General features: G+C 44.9%; 1 protein-coding gene across 1 annotated transcript in view; it reads right to left on the bottom strand.

Annotated features, from left to right (window-relative positions):
- Positions 1–13,614, bottom strand: part of ST8SIA1 (ST8 alpha-N-acetyl-neuraminide alpha-2,8-sialyltransferase 1) — a 138,376-nt gene extending 124,762 nt beyond the window's left edge. Inside the window, exon 1 of the mRNA XM_068949611.1 lies at positions 13,383–13,614. Coding sequence (XP_068805712.1) covers positions 13,383–13,576 — 194 coding nt within the window. The 5' untranslated portion in view covers positions 13,577–13,614. The remainder of the gene's footprint in view (positions 1–13,382) is intronic.
- Positions 13,615–18,718: the final 5,104 nt, after the last annotated feature.

The raw sequence follows: 18,718 nt of genomic DNA, 5'->3' as shown, positions 1-18,718 counted from the left end.
AAGAACAAATTCAGCCCTCTTACTAGCAATGACCTGTTTGACAAGTGAAGCATAAAACTGTTTTTTAAACAAAATGAGAAAAAAAAAAAGGCACTATGTTCACTAATCAAACGCCCAAGACAAAAATAAGCATGTCATCACATGCTGGACCATTTGCATTTACTGAACTACACTAGATAAATATTTTCACTTGTTCTGTTGTCTAAACAGAACTATCAAAACACATGATTTCTCTAATGATAGGTTTACTTTTTTGTTTTTGTTACCATTTTTGGATCAGTTAGCTCGAGTTCTATATTTCACCATTCCCTTCCTGGATATGCTTAACCATTTACAGAGAACGAATGAAGTGGGATAGAAAGAATAAATCTCATGCATTGTTATTACTCTATCTAACTGGACATACTAAACTCTGGAGATACTCAGCATTTGTCCATAAGGCTCAAGCAAGCATGTTTGTGCTAGATGCTTCCTGGGTGCTCAGACAACGTTCAATCAAGAATACTCCTTATAAAGGAATGCCCAGATCAGTTTTGATTCTCCTATTCCCTTCACTGTCGCAGCTTCTTCAGTTAAAAAAACATACACCTAATTATAGGCTGCTATGTAATTTTCACTTTAGCAATCCCCACCATTTAAAAATCATGAGTCAGGCCCCGAGAATTATGATTAACGCATAGAAATCAGGCACTTAAAAATAACAACAACCACCACCCACAATGGATTTGTGTTTCCTTTTTATTTGCCTTTTTGGGTATGAACCCCCTGTTTACATTTTCAAGCCCCTCATTTTTAGCTGTGAGGACTGAAAAATTTCTTCTACGTTGTCATTACTTGAAACGTTACATTTGTTCACTTGAGTCTATGAGCCAGCACAACTATTACAGGAGTGGGAAAAAGCAAACTTTATCGTGTTCCCAGAGTAAGGCATATTAGCTGCATGCCCATAGAGCAAGTAAACATCATCTGTTCCTCCTCTGTTCGAGGGGAGAAGTAATCATCACCAAGCCACATGAAATTTCCCAGCTGGACGTCCCCCAGACTGCTGAGTCTCAGAGCTCTGGAAGCTGAAAAAGGTTGAAGGCATGGCTCATGACAAGACATATCTCAATACTCCTGAATGAAGACCCTTGCAGAAATAACTTCAAACTTCTCTCCACTTAACCAAGGAATGGCGGTGGCTAAAACATACCCTCTCTCAACACTTACAGGTAAGCTGCCTGGTTTACAGCCTAACTCTTCAGGAGTACAGGACAGACATTTGCAGGCAGATGTAGGGGTTGCACAGTTTCTCATCCCATGAGTATTTCTTATCTAATAGTATAAAGATTACATAGATCCAGTAAGAAGCAAATACAAAGTAAAGCAAGCATGTACTTCTTTGGAAGGGATTCTTCACCCATCATTGGAGTCCTTGGGCTGCGATCATCTCCTCTAACATGGCCTGGGATCTGTTTATGAACCTCACAAATCCTTCTACAGAACTCTTTCCCTCCCTGCTAGAAAAATATACTATTTTTCCTGCCTAAGACATGACTTACTTTCATTGAAGATTCTCCCTATTTGTTTGCCTCCCTTTTAAAACGTTTCTGTAGTCTGACTTTTCTGGAAATCTTGTTGCTCTGTAGAAACATTTGGATCAAATAGAAACATTCAGCTTTCCACTCATGCAGTCTCTTTAGCATTGCACTTGCCTACACAGGCTTATTAAACATCAGCAAGAACTCCATGCATCTTGGTTGTTCACTCACATACTCCAAAATTGGCTATCCTCAGCTTATCCATCCAAGAAACATATGCACACACACCCTCACCTATACTCCCCTCTTCCAGCAAGTGCTTGGAAACACTTTGGAAAGAACAAGAGCCAGGTAGTATGCATCACAAGGAGTCCTACTTAATATCATGCAGAAATGTTCTCTATGCTTCAGAAACACACCACCTCATTGATCTGGCAATACTGTTCTTACCAATTCCTGTGGTTAAGGGTTGTGGGAAGAACAAAACCAATGCTCTTCCCACTTCACAGCCCTTTGCGTCTCCTCCCTGTTTACTTGTTTTCAGGGATAACAAATGCACAAGTTGCTCTGCCGCTATTTGCCCTCCTAGAGTAGCAACCTGACGAAGGCCAGGAAAGGCCATGGGCCAAAAAAGTTGTGCAAGCACTGTAACAATCTATCTTAAAGCAAGCTGAAACAGAGGACTTCTCCCCATAATTCCCACTCTTATCTGATCCAACAGCACCCCTCCATAATTGCCTCATGCTTACTATACTTCCTTTCTGTCCCATGTTATAGCCATGACCATTAAGAATTTATTCTCACGCTTTTTACATTACCGTTAAGTAGTAAATGGCACAATGCCACAGACTGCAAAGATGGGAAGCTCTTGCCCAATGGAGTTTAAACCCTGCCTAGATGAGCAAGAACCAAATGTTACCCGAGTAGACGGATAGTAAAGATTACCCATAAACAAGCATGGGTAATCTAAAGATTACAATCTACGCACTACACTTCCACTACTTCAGGTTGTGTACTGCAGCACTCATTGTTGAGTGGGCAGGGACAGAGCCCACACATCTTGAGTTGCAGCTCCCAGCTTTCTTGTTTCTGCCGGGCTTTCACATGATTCAGAGACTGACTGCTCTAAGTCAATGACTCACACAGTTCAGGTTTACCACGAGAGCGCATGAAGACCAACTGAGAAAGATGCTTCAAAAAGAAAGAGGAACACATACTCATGCCCCATCCAGCCTCATACCTCCTTTCTCTTCTTCCTAACACCGTTATCTCTTTGTCTTGCTTCTTTGGGTCCACATATTTTCCCATTGCAACTCTCACTGCTCTTTCTGACTTCCTACTGCTGCAGCAGAAGTCTTGAGGAGCACCTGAGGATGATGTAGAGGTGCTGCCAGTGCCTCAAGGAGCAGGGGACTGAAAGAGCCCTGTGCTGCAAGGTAAAGAGGTGTGAGACACAGGACAACATTAGACAGCCTGGGCTGGGAAGAAAACACAGTGCCACGGGAGGGATTAAGGAATACTGGCGCTCGGGGGCTGCCACTGAAGGCAGCATGACAGCATGAAGCTGCGGCATATACTACTGACCATCACGGTCGCTTGGTAAGTGAAAGACGACACAGACCAAACACTCAAGACAGATCTGAATGTAGGAATACGGACATACCAGGCAACTGAGCAAGGTAACAGTAGCAAACAGGATAGCTGTGTTATTATGATCACTTTTTCCCCACTTGGGGCTTAGAAGATAAATGGAAAGAAAAAGGAACAAAAAGTAACTAAAAGAGAAGGAGAACGGTTGAAACAAACAGCCACTTAGTCACGACAGGACACAACAAGTCTGATCAAAATTAGAGAATCTGGATTTCATCAGTAGCTGAAGATTCATTAGCTTCAGGCTCTTTGTAATTCTTCCTTGCTTTGCCCCCCCACCCCCAAAATCATGTGTCGTCATTTAAATATTGAGCCAGGCAATGCATACAACCTGTTACGTACAGTAATATATCATCATTTAAATTATGGTGAGGATTGGTGTAAAAGTAAGAGAGTGAAGCGTAATGAAAACATTTACTCATTAGTAATTAAAAGTTTATCCATATATATATATATATATATATATATATATATATATAAATCACACAAATATTGCTAACATTGCAGATTGCTAGGGAGAATGAAGTAAACAAACTATCCTAGAATAGGGATACGTTTCTCAAGAGAATACTATATGCTGAATAAATATCTATTCTATTCTCCTTTAAATAGATTAATATTACATATTAATTATTAAATAGATGCTTCAAAGGAAGCCATGCAAAGAAGACAAAAATTTACGCAGAAGCGTTAAGCATTTTCCAAGTAGGAATCTAGTCGTACCTCCAGGTCATGCCATGAGCAGAAAGAGGGACCATTATGCACCCAACCCACAGCATAAGATTTTGGAACATTCTTCCAGAGAACATTTAGAAGATGTGCCTCTAGCAACAGCCCCCAGGTATTTCTTTGCCTTAAAAATTGCACTAACAGAAGGGAAATCCACTCCATTAATCAAAATTCCTAACATAAATAACTGAGGTAAATCTCACTAAACGCATTCTTGGACACAAAATCCTTTGGAACATGGAACATCTCTCTGCAAGCTTGTGGCCCAGAATGAATTATAATTTATGTAGACACTGGTAATTATTCACAGAACTCGCCTCTGATATCAGCAGCGACCTGTACCTGAAGTTCAATCACAAAAGATATCCATGTAACAAACAACGTTTCCTTAAGTTCCCTTACAACTTTATTTCCTTAGCTCATAAAAGTACCTGGGGAACAAGACTCAAGTCTCTCCAATAGTCATAGGTACAAAAATTCAAAATGCAGATGAGTAACTTAAAGTTTTCAGCCCATTTTCCAAAGGAGCCTAAGTCTTATTGACTTTCAACGAGGCATCAGTGAGCTTTGGATTCAGAATCACAGCCTAATTGCATCTTTAAATGCTTTTTGCACCAGCAAGTCAAATCTTGTGCCATTTCTAAGCATTACCTATAGAGGTAGATACTTCATCATCGTGCATGGGGATATCCTGTACTGCATGACTGAGAGAACAGTAGAACATCATACACAATGGAAACTCCAAATGTTGGGGCAGATGAGATAGCATTACCAGAGCTGAAATTTGGTCAGGGCAGAGTACACAAAACAGCATTATGATCTCTTCACTGAAGAAGAAAAAAAAAAAGTTTTATTTGTTTGTCTTTCATCTTTGAGAGGAAATACAAGGCAGTTACTCATCTACTACAATGACGGGCACTCTAGGCATTCCAGAAACAGGCAAAATTTTCCCACAAGAAAGCATGCAGAAGAGCTGATCTGTTTTCCTAGCACTCCTTAAAACACATGCAAGCTATACAGCAGCTTTTAAATTAAAGCTTGCTGTGCATCCTCAGAGCAGAAGACACCTGATAAGGAGAGACTTTATCTTGCTACTACGTTAAGGCAAAGTCTGCAGTTTATCTTTAAAGTCTGATAGCCAGCAATCTGGCACGTAGAGAATGGAAAATAGCAGATGCCATAAGCAACAGCAGGAGCTGCAGGACTTTGAAGGTGACTGGAAACTCAGTAGGAGAGGAGGATAAAGGAGTAAGTAATTTCACACAAGTTCTTTACAATACTGCTACGTATGCTAATTGGAGATTCATAAAAGGACCCATCTGAAGAGTCTCGGAGTCCCCTGAAAGCTGAGAAGGGCTTCAAGCAGTGTAAGGAGGGGAAAAGACAGAAGAAGTGAAAAAACACAGAGGTATTAAAAGTGGTCACATAGGAGATGAAATGATGCCCACAGCAAATATAGAGGATTAAAAAAAATTAAAGCTGCTGAGAAAAGCTGACTAGAAATGGTTAAAAACTTCATTATAGGTCACATCTCCTCTTGAGAGGAAATCTATAAACAAAGAAGCTCAGAAGGGCATTTTCCATATTTTGATGGAATAAAAAGAAAAGTCAAAATAATTCAACCTACTGACTGAAACAAACAAACAAAACAAAAATCAAACAAAAACCCAAAACAATACACTCTGCTGCCCAGGAAATGTTTTATAAGAAACTAATTTCACAGTCCTCATCTTCTTCCTGAAAGGAGGAGTGGGAACATGACCTCCAGCATTCTGCTTAAAGCCAGGAAAGTTGTTCTCCACAGTGAAATTCACCCTGTTAAAAACTAAAAATACCCCTAAGGTCAAGGGAGCAGGCACAGCTTTTTTCTGAAGCTCAGAAATTCTGAAGTCACTCTCATGAGAAAGATACCACTGAAGTTGAGTGATTATCAATTCCATTGCCTATCCCACCCTTTACCTAATCAATTTGGATTCTAAGATCTGAAAGAAGAATTGTCTCCTACTTTTATACGTAAAAATTGTGACACGATGAAACTCTAATCTCCACTGAGGTTTGCAGATATTATATAATACAGATTAACATGCTTCAGTACGAATTTAACCACATGCAGCTATGTTGAAATGATTCCACATTAGTGTGTAAAGTTAGGAGAAATTTTCTTGCAATTTCTTGCAAAATTTTCTTGGAAACCGTATGTAGCCAATGGAATAAGATGAAAATATATACAAAGATTTAAAATTAAGTATTTTTAGTGCTTAGAAAACTGGAACAACAACAGAAGACGGCAGTCCAAATAGCCTCCTTGATTCAGTGAGGATCATCCTAACTGTGGGAAGATAAATTCTAAAGAGGGAAAGGCAATCCATTTTCCATGCTCTTACCTAGTAAGAACTTGCCTCGAAAATATGTCTCTTTATATATGTCACTGAAAACACATCAGATGGGAGTGACACTCTTCACTACTGAACAGAGTGGGATGAAAATTACGAGTACAGCAATAAATCATCAGTTACTATAGTGTATGGATTATTCAATGCCCATTCCCATCCACTACAAGGCAGAAAAAAGGAAAAACATAGATGTGCAGATACTGTTGGATATATACATATATTTGCACATGTACATACCAGACTTCTGGGGCTCTAGTTCGGTAATCTAAATTCCAGTAAACCCTCTGTTCCTGCTGCTCCCTATTGTCTGGCTCTAGCTCTTCGGATACTCCCAGCTAAAACCAAAACAAGAATCTCAGGAAGCTGGTTAGTCACTCCCATAAACGTTAGCAGCCCAGGATATTTTTTTTTTTTAAACAAATCCAAAATAAAGCAACACTGCAAAGTTCTGCAAGATCAGATTCTAGCAATAGGGTTCTTAACTGTACATTTCATGAGGAAGACAGAATCAAAGTCAGTAAGGAAAACCCTTTTAGGAGACAAGGAAGGAGGAGACCATGAACAGCAACTCAGGAATTCTGAAGTCAATTCCTCCTACACAGCCCTACTCTACAAAGATAACATGAACTAACTTTGATAACTAATTTTTATTGTTTTTAAATAATTTATGTAGCTAAAGATACTTAACGACCTTAAAGATGTAGACCTAGATCTCTCTACAGTAAGCTTTCTTCACCACAGCTTCCAGTCAGTAAAATGGGATAATAACGCCCCTTTTCTCTCACCGTTAATCTGCTATTCAAATTGTACCTCCCTACCAAAACAATGTCCTATCTCAGCTGGACAGGCTAAGAAACTGGATTACAAATACCCACTCATCACCAAGCACAGTAAACCTACTTCAGTCCAGAGACAGAATCACAGAACGGTTAAGGTTGGAAGGGACCTCTCAAGATCATCTAGTCCAACACCCCTGCTCAAGCACAGTCATCTAGAGCACATTTCCCAGGATCGCATCCAGGCGGGTTTTGAACTCATCTCCAGGGAAGGAGACTCCACTACCTCTCTGGGCAACCTGTTCCAGTGCTCTGTCACCCTCACAGGAAAGAAGTTTTCCCCTCATGTTCAGACAGAACTTCCTGTGTTTCAGTTTCTGCCTGTTGCCTCTTGTCTTATTGCTGGGCACCACAGAGAAGAGACTGGCCTCATTCCCTCGGCACCCTCCCTTCAGATACTTGTATGCATTGATGAGATCCCCCCTCAGGCTTCTCTTCTCCAGGCCCAGCTCTCTCAGCCTTTCCTCATAGGAGAGATGCTCCAGTCCCCTAATCATCTTCATAGCCCTCCATAGCTGGTCTCTCTCCAATAGTGCCATATGTCTCTTGCACTGGGGAGCCCAGCACTGGACACAGCACGCCAGGTGAGGCCTCACCAGGGCTGAGTAGAGCAGCAGGCAGGATCACCTCCCTCGACCTGCTGGCAACACTCTGCCTCGTGCACCCCAGGAGACCATTGGCCTTCTTGGCCACAAGGGCACACTGCTGGCTCATGGTTAACTTGTTGTCCACCAAGACTCCCAGGTCCTTCTCGGCAGAGCTGCTTTCCAGCAGGTCAACCCCCAGCCTGTACTGGTGCCTGGGGTTAGTCCTCCCTAGGTGCAGGGCCCTGCACTTGCCTTTGTTGAACTTCAGGAGGTTCCTCTCCACCCAACTCCCCAGCCTGTCCTGGTCCCTCTGGATGGCAGCACAGCCTTCTGCTGTGTCAGCCACTCCTCCCAGTGTAGTGTCATCAGCAAAATTGCTGAGGGTGCACTCTGCCCCTTCCTCCAGATCACTGATGACTACTTTGAACAAGACTGGACCCAGGACTGACCCCTGGGGGGCACTGCTAGCTACAGGCCTCCAACTAGACTCTGTGCCACTGACCACAACCCTCCAAAAGACTTAACAAGCCTGAATTACAAGCGTGTATCACATTAACAAGCCTGTATCACATGTCCTAACCAGGATCCTGCTGCCCGAGAGAGTCACAAAAAGCAAGTGCAGGAGACCCACACAAACACATCCAAAAGAGTCATTTAAAACGTGAACAACTCTGAACTAAAAATAATCAGGCAGTAGTACCACCTACCTGGTAGAGCAAAATGAGTCAGGTTTGGCCACTGCCAAAGCACAGTATTTGATGTGCAAAGACACATCTGATGGCCTTAGAGTGGGCTTTCGGGTGGCTTCCCGGGCCACAGAAGTAGAACTGATCTAATGCTAATCCGGCATTTCGCAGCTCTACTTCTAAATCTAAATCCATTCCTCACATATGTCTCAGTGAAATAAGCAGGAATAATTCAGTGTCCTATAGAGCAGTTCAAACAAGGCTAAAAATCTTTGCTAGTCAACTTGAGCAATTTGAAGTTTCACCGCAGATTTGCCCTTGAAGCACCCCAGTAAGGATGGCAACACTTACGTAATTTGCAATGTCTGCATCAAAAGAGAAGGGAAAACAAGGCAAATGGAACTAAAGAAATTCTCACCGATTCGGCAATAACACTTGTCTTACGCAGACTAGGAAGAGACCTGGAATTCCACCTCTGTGTTAATAAAATTTAAAATGAAAAACAATTTATACAAGAGGATATTCTTCACTGTCTGTTGGGATTCATTTTAGGTGTAGAAATTTCTGTCTTGCAGACAGCAGCTGACAGAGAAAGCCACAACAGTAAGACCCCCATGCGGCACCATGCGTAATAGACACAGAGCATTATTTTCGCATAAAATGTGAATATTAACTGTGGAACAGACTTCACAGAGTTGTCCACATCTGCACAGCACAAAAGGAGAGACTGAAGGCGCCAGAGGCCATCACTGCCTGGATATTCTGTCACCTGGTTATATGATTTCAGGCCAGAAGCTTCACCTTTCCGCCCCTAGAAAGCGGGCAACCAGTCAACCCTGGGGGAAAAGGGTGCAAAAGCCATCTGCCAAGATCAGCATGGCCAGTGCAGCCCTGAGGGCAGAGGGTGCAGCACTAGGGAGCAGAGCCAGCTTCTAACAGCTGCTTTGGCCTGGAGGCAGGTTACACACAGAGAGTTCACAGGAGTTATCTGCTGCCAGTTCAGCCAAACCACCCCAAAATAAACCCTGGGTGACTTTTCAGCATCGCACAAAACCACTGCAGCAGAAGCAAGAACAGAACCTAGATCTCAAGGGCAGCCTTTTTGTTGCCTGAAGCACAAGATTGTCCCTGACCCTGAAGAATCTCCAGCGTCTAACTCAGTCACTCATCACCACCCAACTCTTTTGACTAGTGAGGTGGGACTTATAACGGTCATACACCCACCTCTCTACACAAGCTTAGTTACTCCCCAGAGAAGGTTCACCCTGGGCAACAAGTGAAGTAAAAACATCAGATACACATACAGCACTTGGAATTTGTGGTTGTGTGGAGCTCATAAGGCAGATTAAAGGCAGATTCCTAAAGGCTGCATCCTTTCATCGACTGCGATGATTTTAAATAAAATCATCCTAAAGGTAAAGGTGTCATTTTCTTCAGTAATAACAAACAGCAATTAACAGAAATTTTACCTAAATCACTGAAGCAGCACTAAGCCCTTTGAAGAAAAACAAGTGATCTGTAAAAACAATTAGGATGCAATAACATTAAACATCTCCAAGGATGACAAGCCATTTTATTGTAGGCAAATTAGACACATTAGCCATTAGCGACTCTAATGACCATCTCATTCCTCTTCTGACCACTTCGTAATGTGAACAGTTCAAGATTAAACAGTTTACCACCTGATTGGCTGAATATTATTCAGCATTTGCCAGAGGTGAGATGTTTCCACAGCAGAGTTTGATACCTTCAGTGTCTTTAAACTTCAAGGATGCTAATAGTGATAGACAGCTAGTAGGCTGTGCTCAATAACTCTGAATGCCTAGAATCTGAAGCTTTTAAGGGAAGCTACGTTCAACCAAGGAAAGTATTTGGACCAGGAGCTCTTTTGATAACCTCAGCTATATCTTCCGGCTTTTCAGGATTTGTCCTTTCCTCTAAGAACTCAAGCAACCATTCCACCGCCACCACCCACGGCACTGATGTCAGCAGGACTCAGCATATAAACATCATGCAAGAATTACTCACACAAGTGACATATGCAGAATCAAGCCTGAGAGCATGCTTTAAACATGGATTAATGCCAAAGTCAAAGGCTTAACCTGCCCATTTCGTTACTCTCCTGCGTTGTCCTTACTTACAGCTGCGGTAAGGCAACACATACCACAGGTGAAAGACAGAGCCCCCAAAAGAGCTATTTACACAGTATTTATATTTGAAAATGGACTTGCAGAATTGGTTTTCAAATACATAACCCTCATGGAAATCATCCCACAAGCATCAGTATGGGCACTTGCATAAACAAGAGCTTACATCAGTCAGATCTTTATACAGGGTTCCTGATTAGACAGATGTAAAGAAGGAGCAGCAGTGGAGATGAGGGAGTGTGACTGGTACTCAGCTGCCAGAGCTCAACCCAAATTGCCATAGATGTTTTCTTTGACCTTGGAAAGTTACTCACTAAAATTCTTTGATTCAGCTACAGTTACTTATTAAAATTCTCTTTGATTTAGGTACAGACTGTAATTGGGGAACAGTATTTCCCGTTTTTCAAAAGCATGTTTCGATAAAGTTAATTAGTAGATCACAATAATCTACTTCAGCAATAGGAGTGAAGCCTATATACATTTATAGGAGGAAAAAGATACAACACTATCAGATGTTTACTGTATGTAGCAAGACCCTGGCTTTTTGAATACCTGTACAATACCACAGATACAATATTATACAAAATATTTTGTATAATATTGTAGAATATTTAATATGAACGCTTGCATCACATAGATTTTCTTTAGCACTAGTGAGTACAAATTTATCCTCAAATGCATAAACAAAACTGAATACAAACAAAATTGTTCAATAACCAGCACATGCGGCAGGACAGCTAGGGGAAAATATCAGTTAATGTGGTTCTTCTTAAATAATAATATGATTTTATTAATATAACTTATTATTATGGAAGGCAGTGTCATTTCAAAGTCCAAACACGGGACTTCCATAAAGCTCTATACCTACTCCCCAATTAGAATATAGATTTTTCATTCACAGTAGAAACTGAAACTTGGAGCTTTTACAGAGCTCCTCTATAGAAAGAGCTGTAGCAAAGAGCGTGTCATTCTCTCAGGTAACCTTCTAACAATATAGAGCAATTCACTTGAAATGGATTTCAATCTCTTAAATTTCTACTCATGTTAAGAGAAGCAAATTCATGCAGCAAAAAATATAGTTCTACATCACAATTATTCGAATGTTTTGATATATTCACTACACATCTCTAGTACACGTTTTCCTTTAAAAGCTTCTTTTGTTTCTTGAAGCATGTTGATTTAAAGCTCATTATATTTAGCACTGCACCAGCTCATCAGGAGACATGGACAGGAAACAATAGCTCATTTTTTGGAAGATCTCCTCCTCAATAAGCATCTTTCACATAATCATTATACTTAGGGAGTGGGAAAATATATGGCTAAGTAGAACAGTTGAAGAGTCAAAAAAATTTGCGCTTGTCAGCCACGTGGGGGAAATGACTAAAAATTAATTTTTAAGACTGAAGTTGCAGCACCAGTGACAATCTTCAGAATGACATTTGGTTTACAAATATAAAAGTAATATATTAAAGTCATTCCTACGCCACCTATCTGGGCCTTTTTAAAAAATCTGGATTCACCTACCAAACAAAAAAAAAAAAAAAACAACCAACAAACAAACAAAAATCCCAAAAAACTGTGCATCTGTAGCATAACAGAAGTGAGATGAATTAACATCTGAAAATATCAAGCTCGTTTCCTCCAGGAACTTTCTTTTCTATCCAGTATCTTGGACAAGGACCCTACATTATTGTTACCTTATGGTTAACTCTGGGTTAAAGGAGGAACGTCTTCCGGGCCTACCCAAGGAGAGGATATTAACACACACCCACTTATCACCTCTCATTGCTTATATTTCCTGCAAGCTTCAGGGGGAAAAAAGGAAGAATGTGCTTTTGAAGAACTCCACAGTCTGTGTAAAGTTTCTGTCATCCCAGCAGACAAGATTTACGGTGATCACGTGCCAGCTCCAGTTCATGACAAATGAAGGTTGAGCTGCATTCAAAAAACATCGAAGGACTTCAAATAAAGCAATATACCGCTCTTTTTCTAAAAAGTCCCTTGGAATTCAGCTATGATTCATTCTGGCATTTCCCTCCTAAAAAGAGGGCCTTTTTCTGCAGGGAGTTTGACGACCTTTTTTCCATTTGCTACTTAGAGGACAGGGGGAAAATCCAGCTTCCCTCCCAGGGAAGGAAGGGACCGCAGCTTCTCTCTCGCAATTGCCTGCATTTTACCGAGGCACGCAAGCAATTTCCGAGGGGATGCAAATCTCCACCGCACACGCTTCCGAGGGTCGCCCCTCGCCAACGCTGCCCGCTGCAGGGACCTGCCTCTGCACCGCTGCCAGATGTGGCTCCCTGACTGCAGCACTCCTCTCCTCGCGTGCAGCCGCCGAAGGTGGGGAGAGAGAGGACGCACGCCGCTTCCCGGCCGCGTCCAAAAGAAAGGTGTGGGGAAAGCGGGGGGGGGGGGGGGGGGGGGGAAGGTGCCTTTTCACGTGGTTTCTACAGTAAACTGCAAGGACCCACCGCAAGGCGCAAGGACCCGCGAAGCGCGGCTCCTCCGAGCGAGGATGCTGGCGTGAACGCATCAGCCCCACAGGACCCACGAGCTCCGCCAACACGCGGGAGCCCATCGCAAACCGGGCCAGAGGGCGCCTCCCACCAGGCTGCCGGCACAGGCGGCCTCGAGGAAACAAGCCTCGGCCCTCCCTCCCTCCCCACCCCCGACATCGACCCCGCTCCCCCTCCACCAGGACGGGAAAGTTTGGGGGGGGGGGCAGCGGGGGGCCCTGGCAGCCCCCTCGCCCGAAGACGCGCGGATGGGTGCGGAAAGGCAAAGTTTGGGGTTGAGCGGGGCGCGGGGCAGGGCCCCCCCACCCCGGCGGGTACCTGAAGAGGGCGCGGGCGGTGTGGTTCCTCCTCCACGCCTTGCCCTGCTGCAGCAGCACGCCCTGCACGATCTCCTTCTCGTCGGGCAGCCGGTACACGGGGAAGACGTAGAGCCAGCAGAGGACAAAGACGCCCAAGGCGCTGGCCCCCACGGGCAGCCGCGTCCGCGGCCACTTCCACGCCAGCCCCGCCATCGCCCTCCACCTCCTCCTGCCGCCACCGCTGCCGCCGCCGCCGCGCCGCCGCCGCGCCGCCGGGCTGCGCTCCCGCATCAGGCCCGCGCCATGCGGGGGGCCGCCAGGGCGGGGGCGGCCGCGGGCCCCGACCCCCGCCGCGCCGCGCCGCTCCCGCGCACTACGCGCGGCGGCGCAGCTGGCGCCCGCGGCTTGCTGCCATCGCAGCCCACCTGGCCGGGGCAGAGCCGAGCCCCGTGCGGCGGCGGCGGCGGCGGCAACGCCTCGGCCCCGGGGGCGTCAGGTTTCCTCCGCTGGCCGCGCCGCGACTGGCTGCCCTCCCGGCGGCGGCTGCCTCCCTTGCGCACAGGCATTTGGTCTCTCGCCTTGCCCGCCGCACGATGCTCCGCCGCTCCCCTCCCTCCCTGCCTCCGCCCCCCGCCCGCCGACAGCCCCTGTGAATTTCCATCCCGCCCCAACTGGGCCGGTCCCGACAGCGCCGGCGGGAGGCTGGGGAATAACGGCCGCCAACGGCCGCCGCGGCGCCCTCCCCGCCGACACCCGCGGCCGCTCTCGCCCCGAGGCGCCTGGCGGCGCCTCCGCGCCCCTCCACACTCGCCCGCCATCGCCGCCCTCACCCCAGGGCGCCCCGGCCGCCACGGGGGGGGCCCGTCCGCCTCCCCCCCTGCCCGGCCCCGGCCGCGGCGGCGGCTCCACGCTGCTCTCCAGCACGCCCTGGCGGCCATTTTCCCGCCTGCGCGGCGGCGTGTGGAGGCGCCGGGGCCGCGGCCGCGGGGCAGCCGCGCAGGCCGTCAAGCGCCGGTCTCCACGCACCTCCCTGCCTCCCCTGAGAGGGGGAGCCGCGGGGGCGCTTCCTCACCGCCCCCCACCCCCGGGGTCACCTCCCCGGGTGGGTCCCCGTCGCCCGCCGGGGCGCTCCGCCCTGCCTGCCCCGTTGGGGTGGCGGCTGTCACGGTATGTCTGGGTAACTCGGCCGTCTGATGGGTCTGGCAAGGCCAGACGAAGGACGCGGCCCAACAGGCGGCACCTTTATGCGAGCAGCGTCTTTGCGGTTGTGTCAGCGCGTTCCCCATCGGTTGGGGGTTCGGTCTGGAAGGAAGACGCACTGGGGGGGTTTTACGTCGGCGGGCTTCGCAGCCCACCGCCACTCCTCTCGGGACGTGGTCGAGGGTGCCGCCGGCGTAGCCCTCCGAGCTCGGCAGCGGGAGCACGGCCGCCCGGACGCCCCGCACATGTGATGGCTTTGTGCGGACAGAGCGCCTTCAGCAGCAGAAAGCCCCTCTCGACAGTAAGCAGAGAGGCTGCGCGGCGCGAGAGGAGCGTTCGAGGCCTCTCGGAGGGAAGGTCTGAGGGGTAGTCCCCAGTTTCAGAGCTCAGGCTCTAGTCCTTGCCTGTTGCCTAAATGGCAGGTTCCGCTTGGGCTGGTACCGTCTGTTTACTTTTAGCATCTCCAGACACGTCCCCATCAGACCACCAGAGAAATGCTGCAAGTTGTTCCTTCAGGTAATTTCCGGGTTGCATGGCAGCCTCGGGACAGGTTTGAGCACTTTAAACTTGGGAAATCCAAGGCAGCAAGTAAACATTTACAACCTTTCAAGGAGAAGAGCCGCTTCTGCCTAAGTAGAGGTATGTCAGCGCAACACATCTTGCGCTGAAGTGTCTACTATGCCATCTAATGGGAAGGGAAGTACTGCCTCACCAGTCTGTTAAAATCATCTGAAGCACAGTGGCAAAAGCCGATACTTGGTTGCCTAGCAAAGGACGGCAAAAGAAAAATCTGTGGTTTAACATTCTTGCCATAGCAATGAGAGATTCAATTAAACAACTTTGACATTGACCACCCCAAATTCTACGGTTCTTTCTCTGAATAGCCATAACTTCCCCTGGATTAATGATGCATGAAGTTTGGAAAAAAGTTTCAGGTGAAGGAAGGAAAGCAAGAAGGACTTTTGACATCACTAGTTTAGTATGTCCTGACCATGAGGTAGCAATAAAATCATCCTAAATAATAGCCTCCCGTCTATACAGCATTTTCGGCTAGAGTTCTCAAACAGATAAGACTTAGTTTTCAGTAAAATTTAAGCTTGAAAATCTCAGTGCACTTTCAGTGCTTGAGAGAAGGGAAAATAATCTCTCTTGCATAGTGCATTGCCATGTAAAAATGTACTCTGGCAAAAAGAATGTTAGCAAGATGATGTTTAATGAATTAAAAATGCAAGACATCCTAATTGCATAAAAAACAGGATTTTCATTTCTACTTTACACACTAGAGCTGTGTAGAGCATTGGAGCTGTTTTCTCTGGACAAAATTGGAAAAGAAATTTAATAATGCATTTTGGCCAACCTCAGACAAGTATTTTGAGCAGAATAAATATTTTCATGCTCCCCAAGCAAACCTTTACTTGTGGTGAGTAAGCTATTTACCAACAGTAAAGTGAAACAAAATTTATTCAGTCACTGCTATTAAAAACAAACCAAAACTATTCAATCAAAATGTAATTAGCTAGGACTCATAAAAAGTAAAAATGATTAAAATGTGCAAAACTGTATCCCAAATTAAATTCTGCCACTCTGCTCACCTCTAGCTGAGAAGAGAGACAAATCAGAGTCTCAGTGTTACTTGGGAAAAGGAAAGGGAAGAAGAACAAAGAGATGGAGAAATGGCTGTTATCCTTTGTCCAAAATGATTGCAATGGAGGAAGTAGAAATAAAACTGATAAAATTATTTGTTAATTTCTTCAGTAATGTAATCCCTCCCTAAGTAACATAGGGAGGGATTATTTCTTTAATACAGGATTTTTGCTCTTGCACACCGAGACACAAGATACGAGGATTTTTTTTATCTGTGAATCAGAAAGATATTCCTCTTGTTTTTTCTGAATATATTTCAGCATCAAGCCCCGAGGCTGTTCACTGAATTTATAACAATCTGCGGCCTGCCTAGTGCAATGGCTGTAACCCCATCACCGTTTCCTGCCTACAGCCCACGAGGAGCCAGATGGATCAACACAGAGATGAGGCAGAGCTTATGTTGCTGTGGACAGGTCATGGAGAACTGAAAATGCCTGGCCTCATTCTGCTCTCATGCAGGTGGAAATCACAGCTAGGCCAGCACAAGCTCAAACCCAAATCTTTTGCTCCTATAGTCAAATCTGTTTCTACACAGTATTTTCAGTCTCTTTCCTTTCCCTCTGTGAGTGAGCTCCAAAGTGAAGTGCAGCAGTGCTTTACGTAGAGGATAACAATTGCAGGTGGAGAATAAACTGAAGGGAAGAATAAATTGCTAAACATAACTCTTGCTTTTAAGCAAGTAGCCTTAATATTTCAATGATAGTTTGCAATCACTGAGAAGATGTAGCGATCAACAAGCCATAACGTCTTTAAATCAAATAGAAACACTGAAATCCAGCTATGAGACATCTCTGTTGCTCTCCGTTTTAGTGAGAACCTGAGTGGTGAGATCTAATCTCATCTCCATTATTTTGGTCCCAAGTAAGATCCACAACCAGAAAGGCTAACTATTCTGGACATGGTTCATACACAGCCCTACTTCAGCAAAAAAAATTGTTATTGAGAGATGCCTGTTAAAAGAAGCACAGAGAAAAGCAATGAATGAGAACACTGAAGAAAAAGAATTTCAAACAGCCACAAGAAATAGTGTTGTTATTCACTCATTAAAAAGAAAGCACAGTGATAGGATTATGCTGGTTTTCTTGGGCTCACTGTAAAACGTCTTGCTAGACCTTTCCTCCAATTTTCCATTGCCTGTTTGTTTTCCACAACTGCACAAACTGTACAGCCATAGAAAGACTTTTTCATTCATAGTGCGTACATGCTTGAGCTACCTGTATGTCTGTCTACTAGCTTTGCATTTCCCTCACTGCCCCAGAGGGTGGAGCTGATACTCTGCTCAGTTACTTTGCACTGCGACTCTTAATCTGAGAAAGCCGTGCTGAGATCAGAGCAAGGGCCTTTTCCTAGGATTATAGAATAGCACCTCCTCTTTCTCTCACCCTCAACCCCAAGCACATACGAAGAACAGATCTGCATCCTTTCAAAAATCCAGTTGTTGTGTGCTTTCATTTATAGGATCTTGTACTCCTGCACGCATCTTTCGGTACCTAGCCTGTGCCCCATTACAGCCCTCTCTCACCTTCCAAAACAATGGGACTTTTCCTCTTCACTTCAACATCCCACTTTTCTGCTCTGCAGATTTTAGCAGAGCAGTTGCATTGGAATCAGCTTTTAGGTTGTAAAATCCTTTCAGTTCAAGAAGATGCTACCATGCCATATATTTGCAAGGTAAATCGTTATTTTGTGATGGCACCCAGTTACCACCTGACTAAAATAACTTACTTTTTGCTGTGCCCTCAATTCTGTGAGTATGTCATGCTCCAATAGCAGAGTCTATGCGAAGCTTGGATTTGTTTTTTAAGGGAGAAGGGTTACAGTTGGTATTTAGTGTATGATGGCAGCCCTATTCCTAACTGCAATAAATACTCTGTGCTCATTTTGTGTTTTGGCCAAACGTTCAACAGCAAAATGTTCAGAAATCCTCATCTGTCTTAGATATTATTTTAGGTCAGCTTTCGCATGGTGTCACCGCTCTGTATTTCTTTTGTTGAACTACCATACGTTACATGTTAACTTCATGTTACCCAATAACAAGGTAGAAAACCAACAGGTAAAAACGTGCAGGCGTAGGTAACATGGAGTGTATCCAGGCATTGACCTCAGACACTTTACTTTTAGGTTTTACATTGAAAGAAGTTTTTCTGATAAAACAGAAGAGCACATACAATTTTTGACAACTGTGCCATCATTGCTTTACATCATTACAGCATCACTACAGGAACTATAAAGACAAGACTTAAGTTCTGCAGCACTGGCTTCAGGGTGCCTCTTTAGCAGATCTTAATATATGTAAAAGTGCCTGTAAAAGACATGGGTGGGCAGGAGCACCAGTCAAGTGAAGACAAGGAAGTACAGTGAAATTCTTGGTGGACTTCCTGCTATGTGCTCTACAGAAAACTCCCTTTCAAAAACAGCATGCATCCATTCACAGTACACATCCAAATCTTCCTTTCACACCCATAATACGATTACTCCCACAGTTTGTATAGTTTTATCCAGTAGTAGTGG

Source organism: Struthio camelus, chromosome 1, assembly GCF_040807025.1.
Source record: "Struthio camelus isolate bStrCam1 chromosome 1, bStrCam1.hap1, whole genome shotgun sequence".
NCBI lineage: Eukaryota > Metazoa > Chordata > Aves > Struthioniformes > Struthionidae > Struthio > Struthio camelus.
The sequence above is the reverse complement of the archived record's forward strand: the minus strand, read 5'-3'. Positions and strand labels throughout refer to the sequence as shown.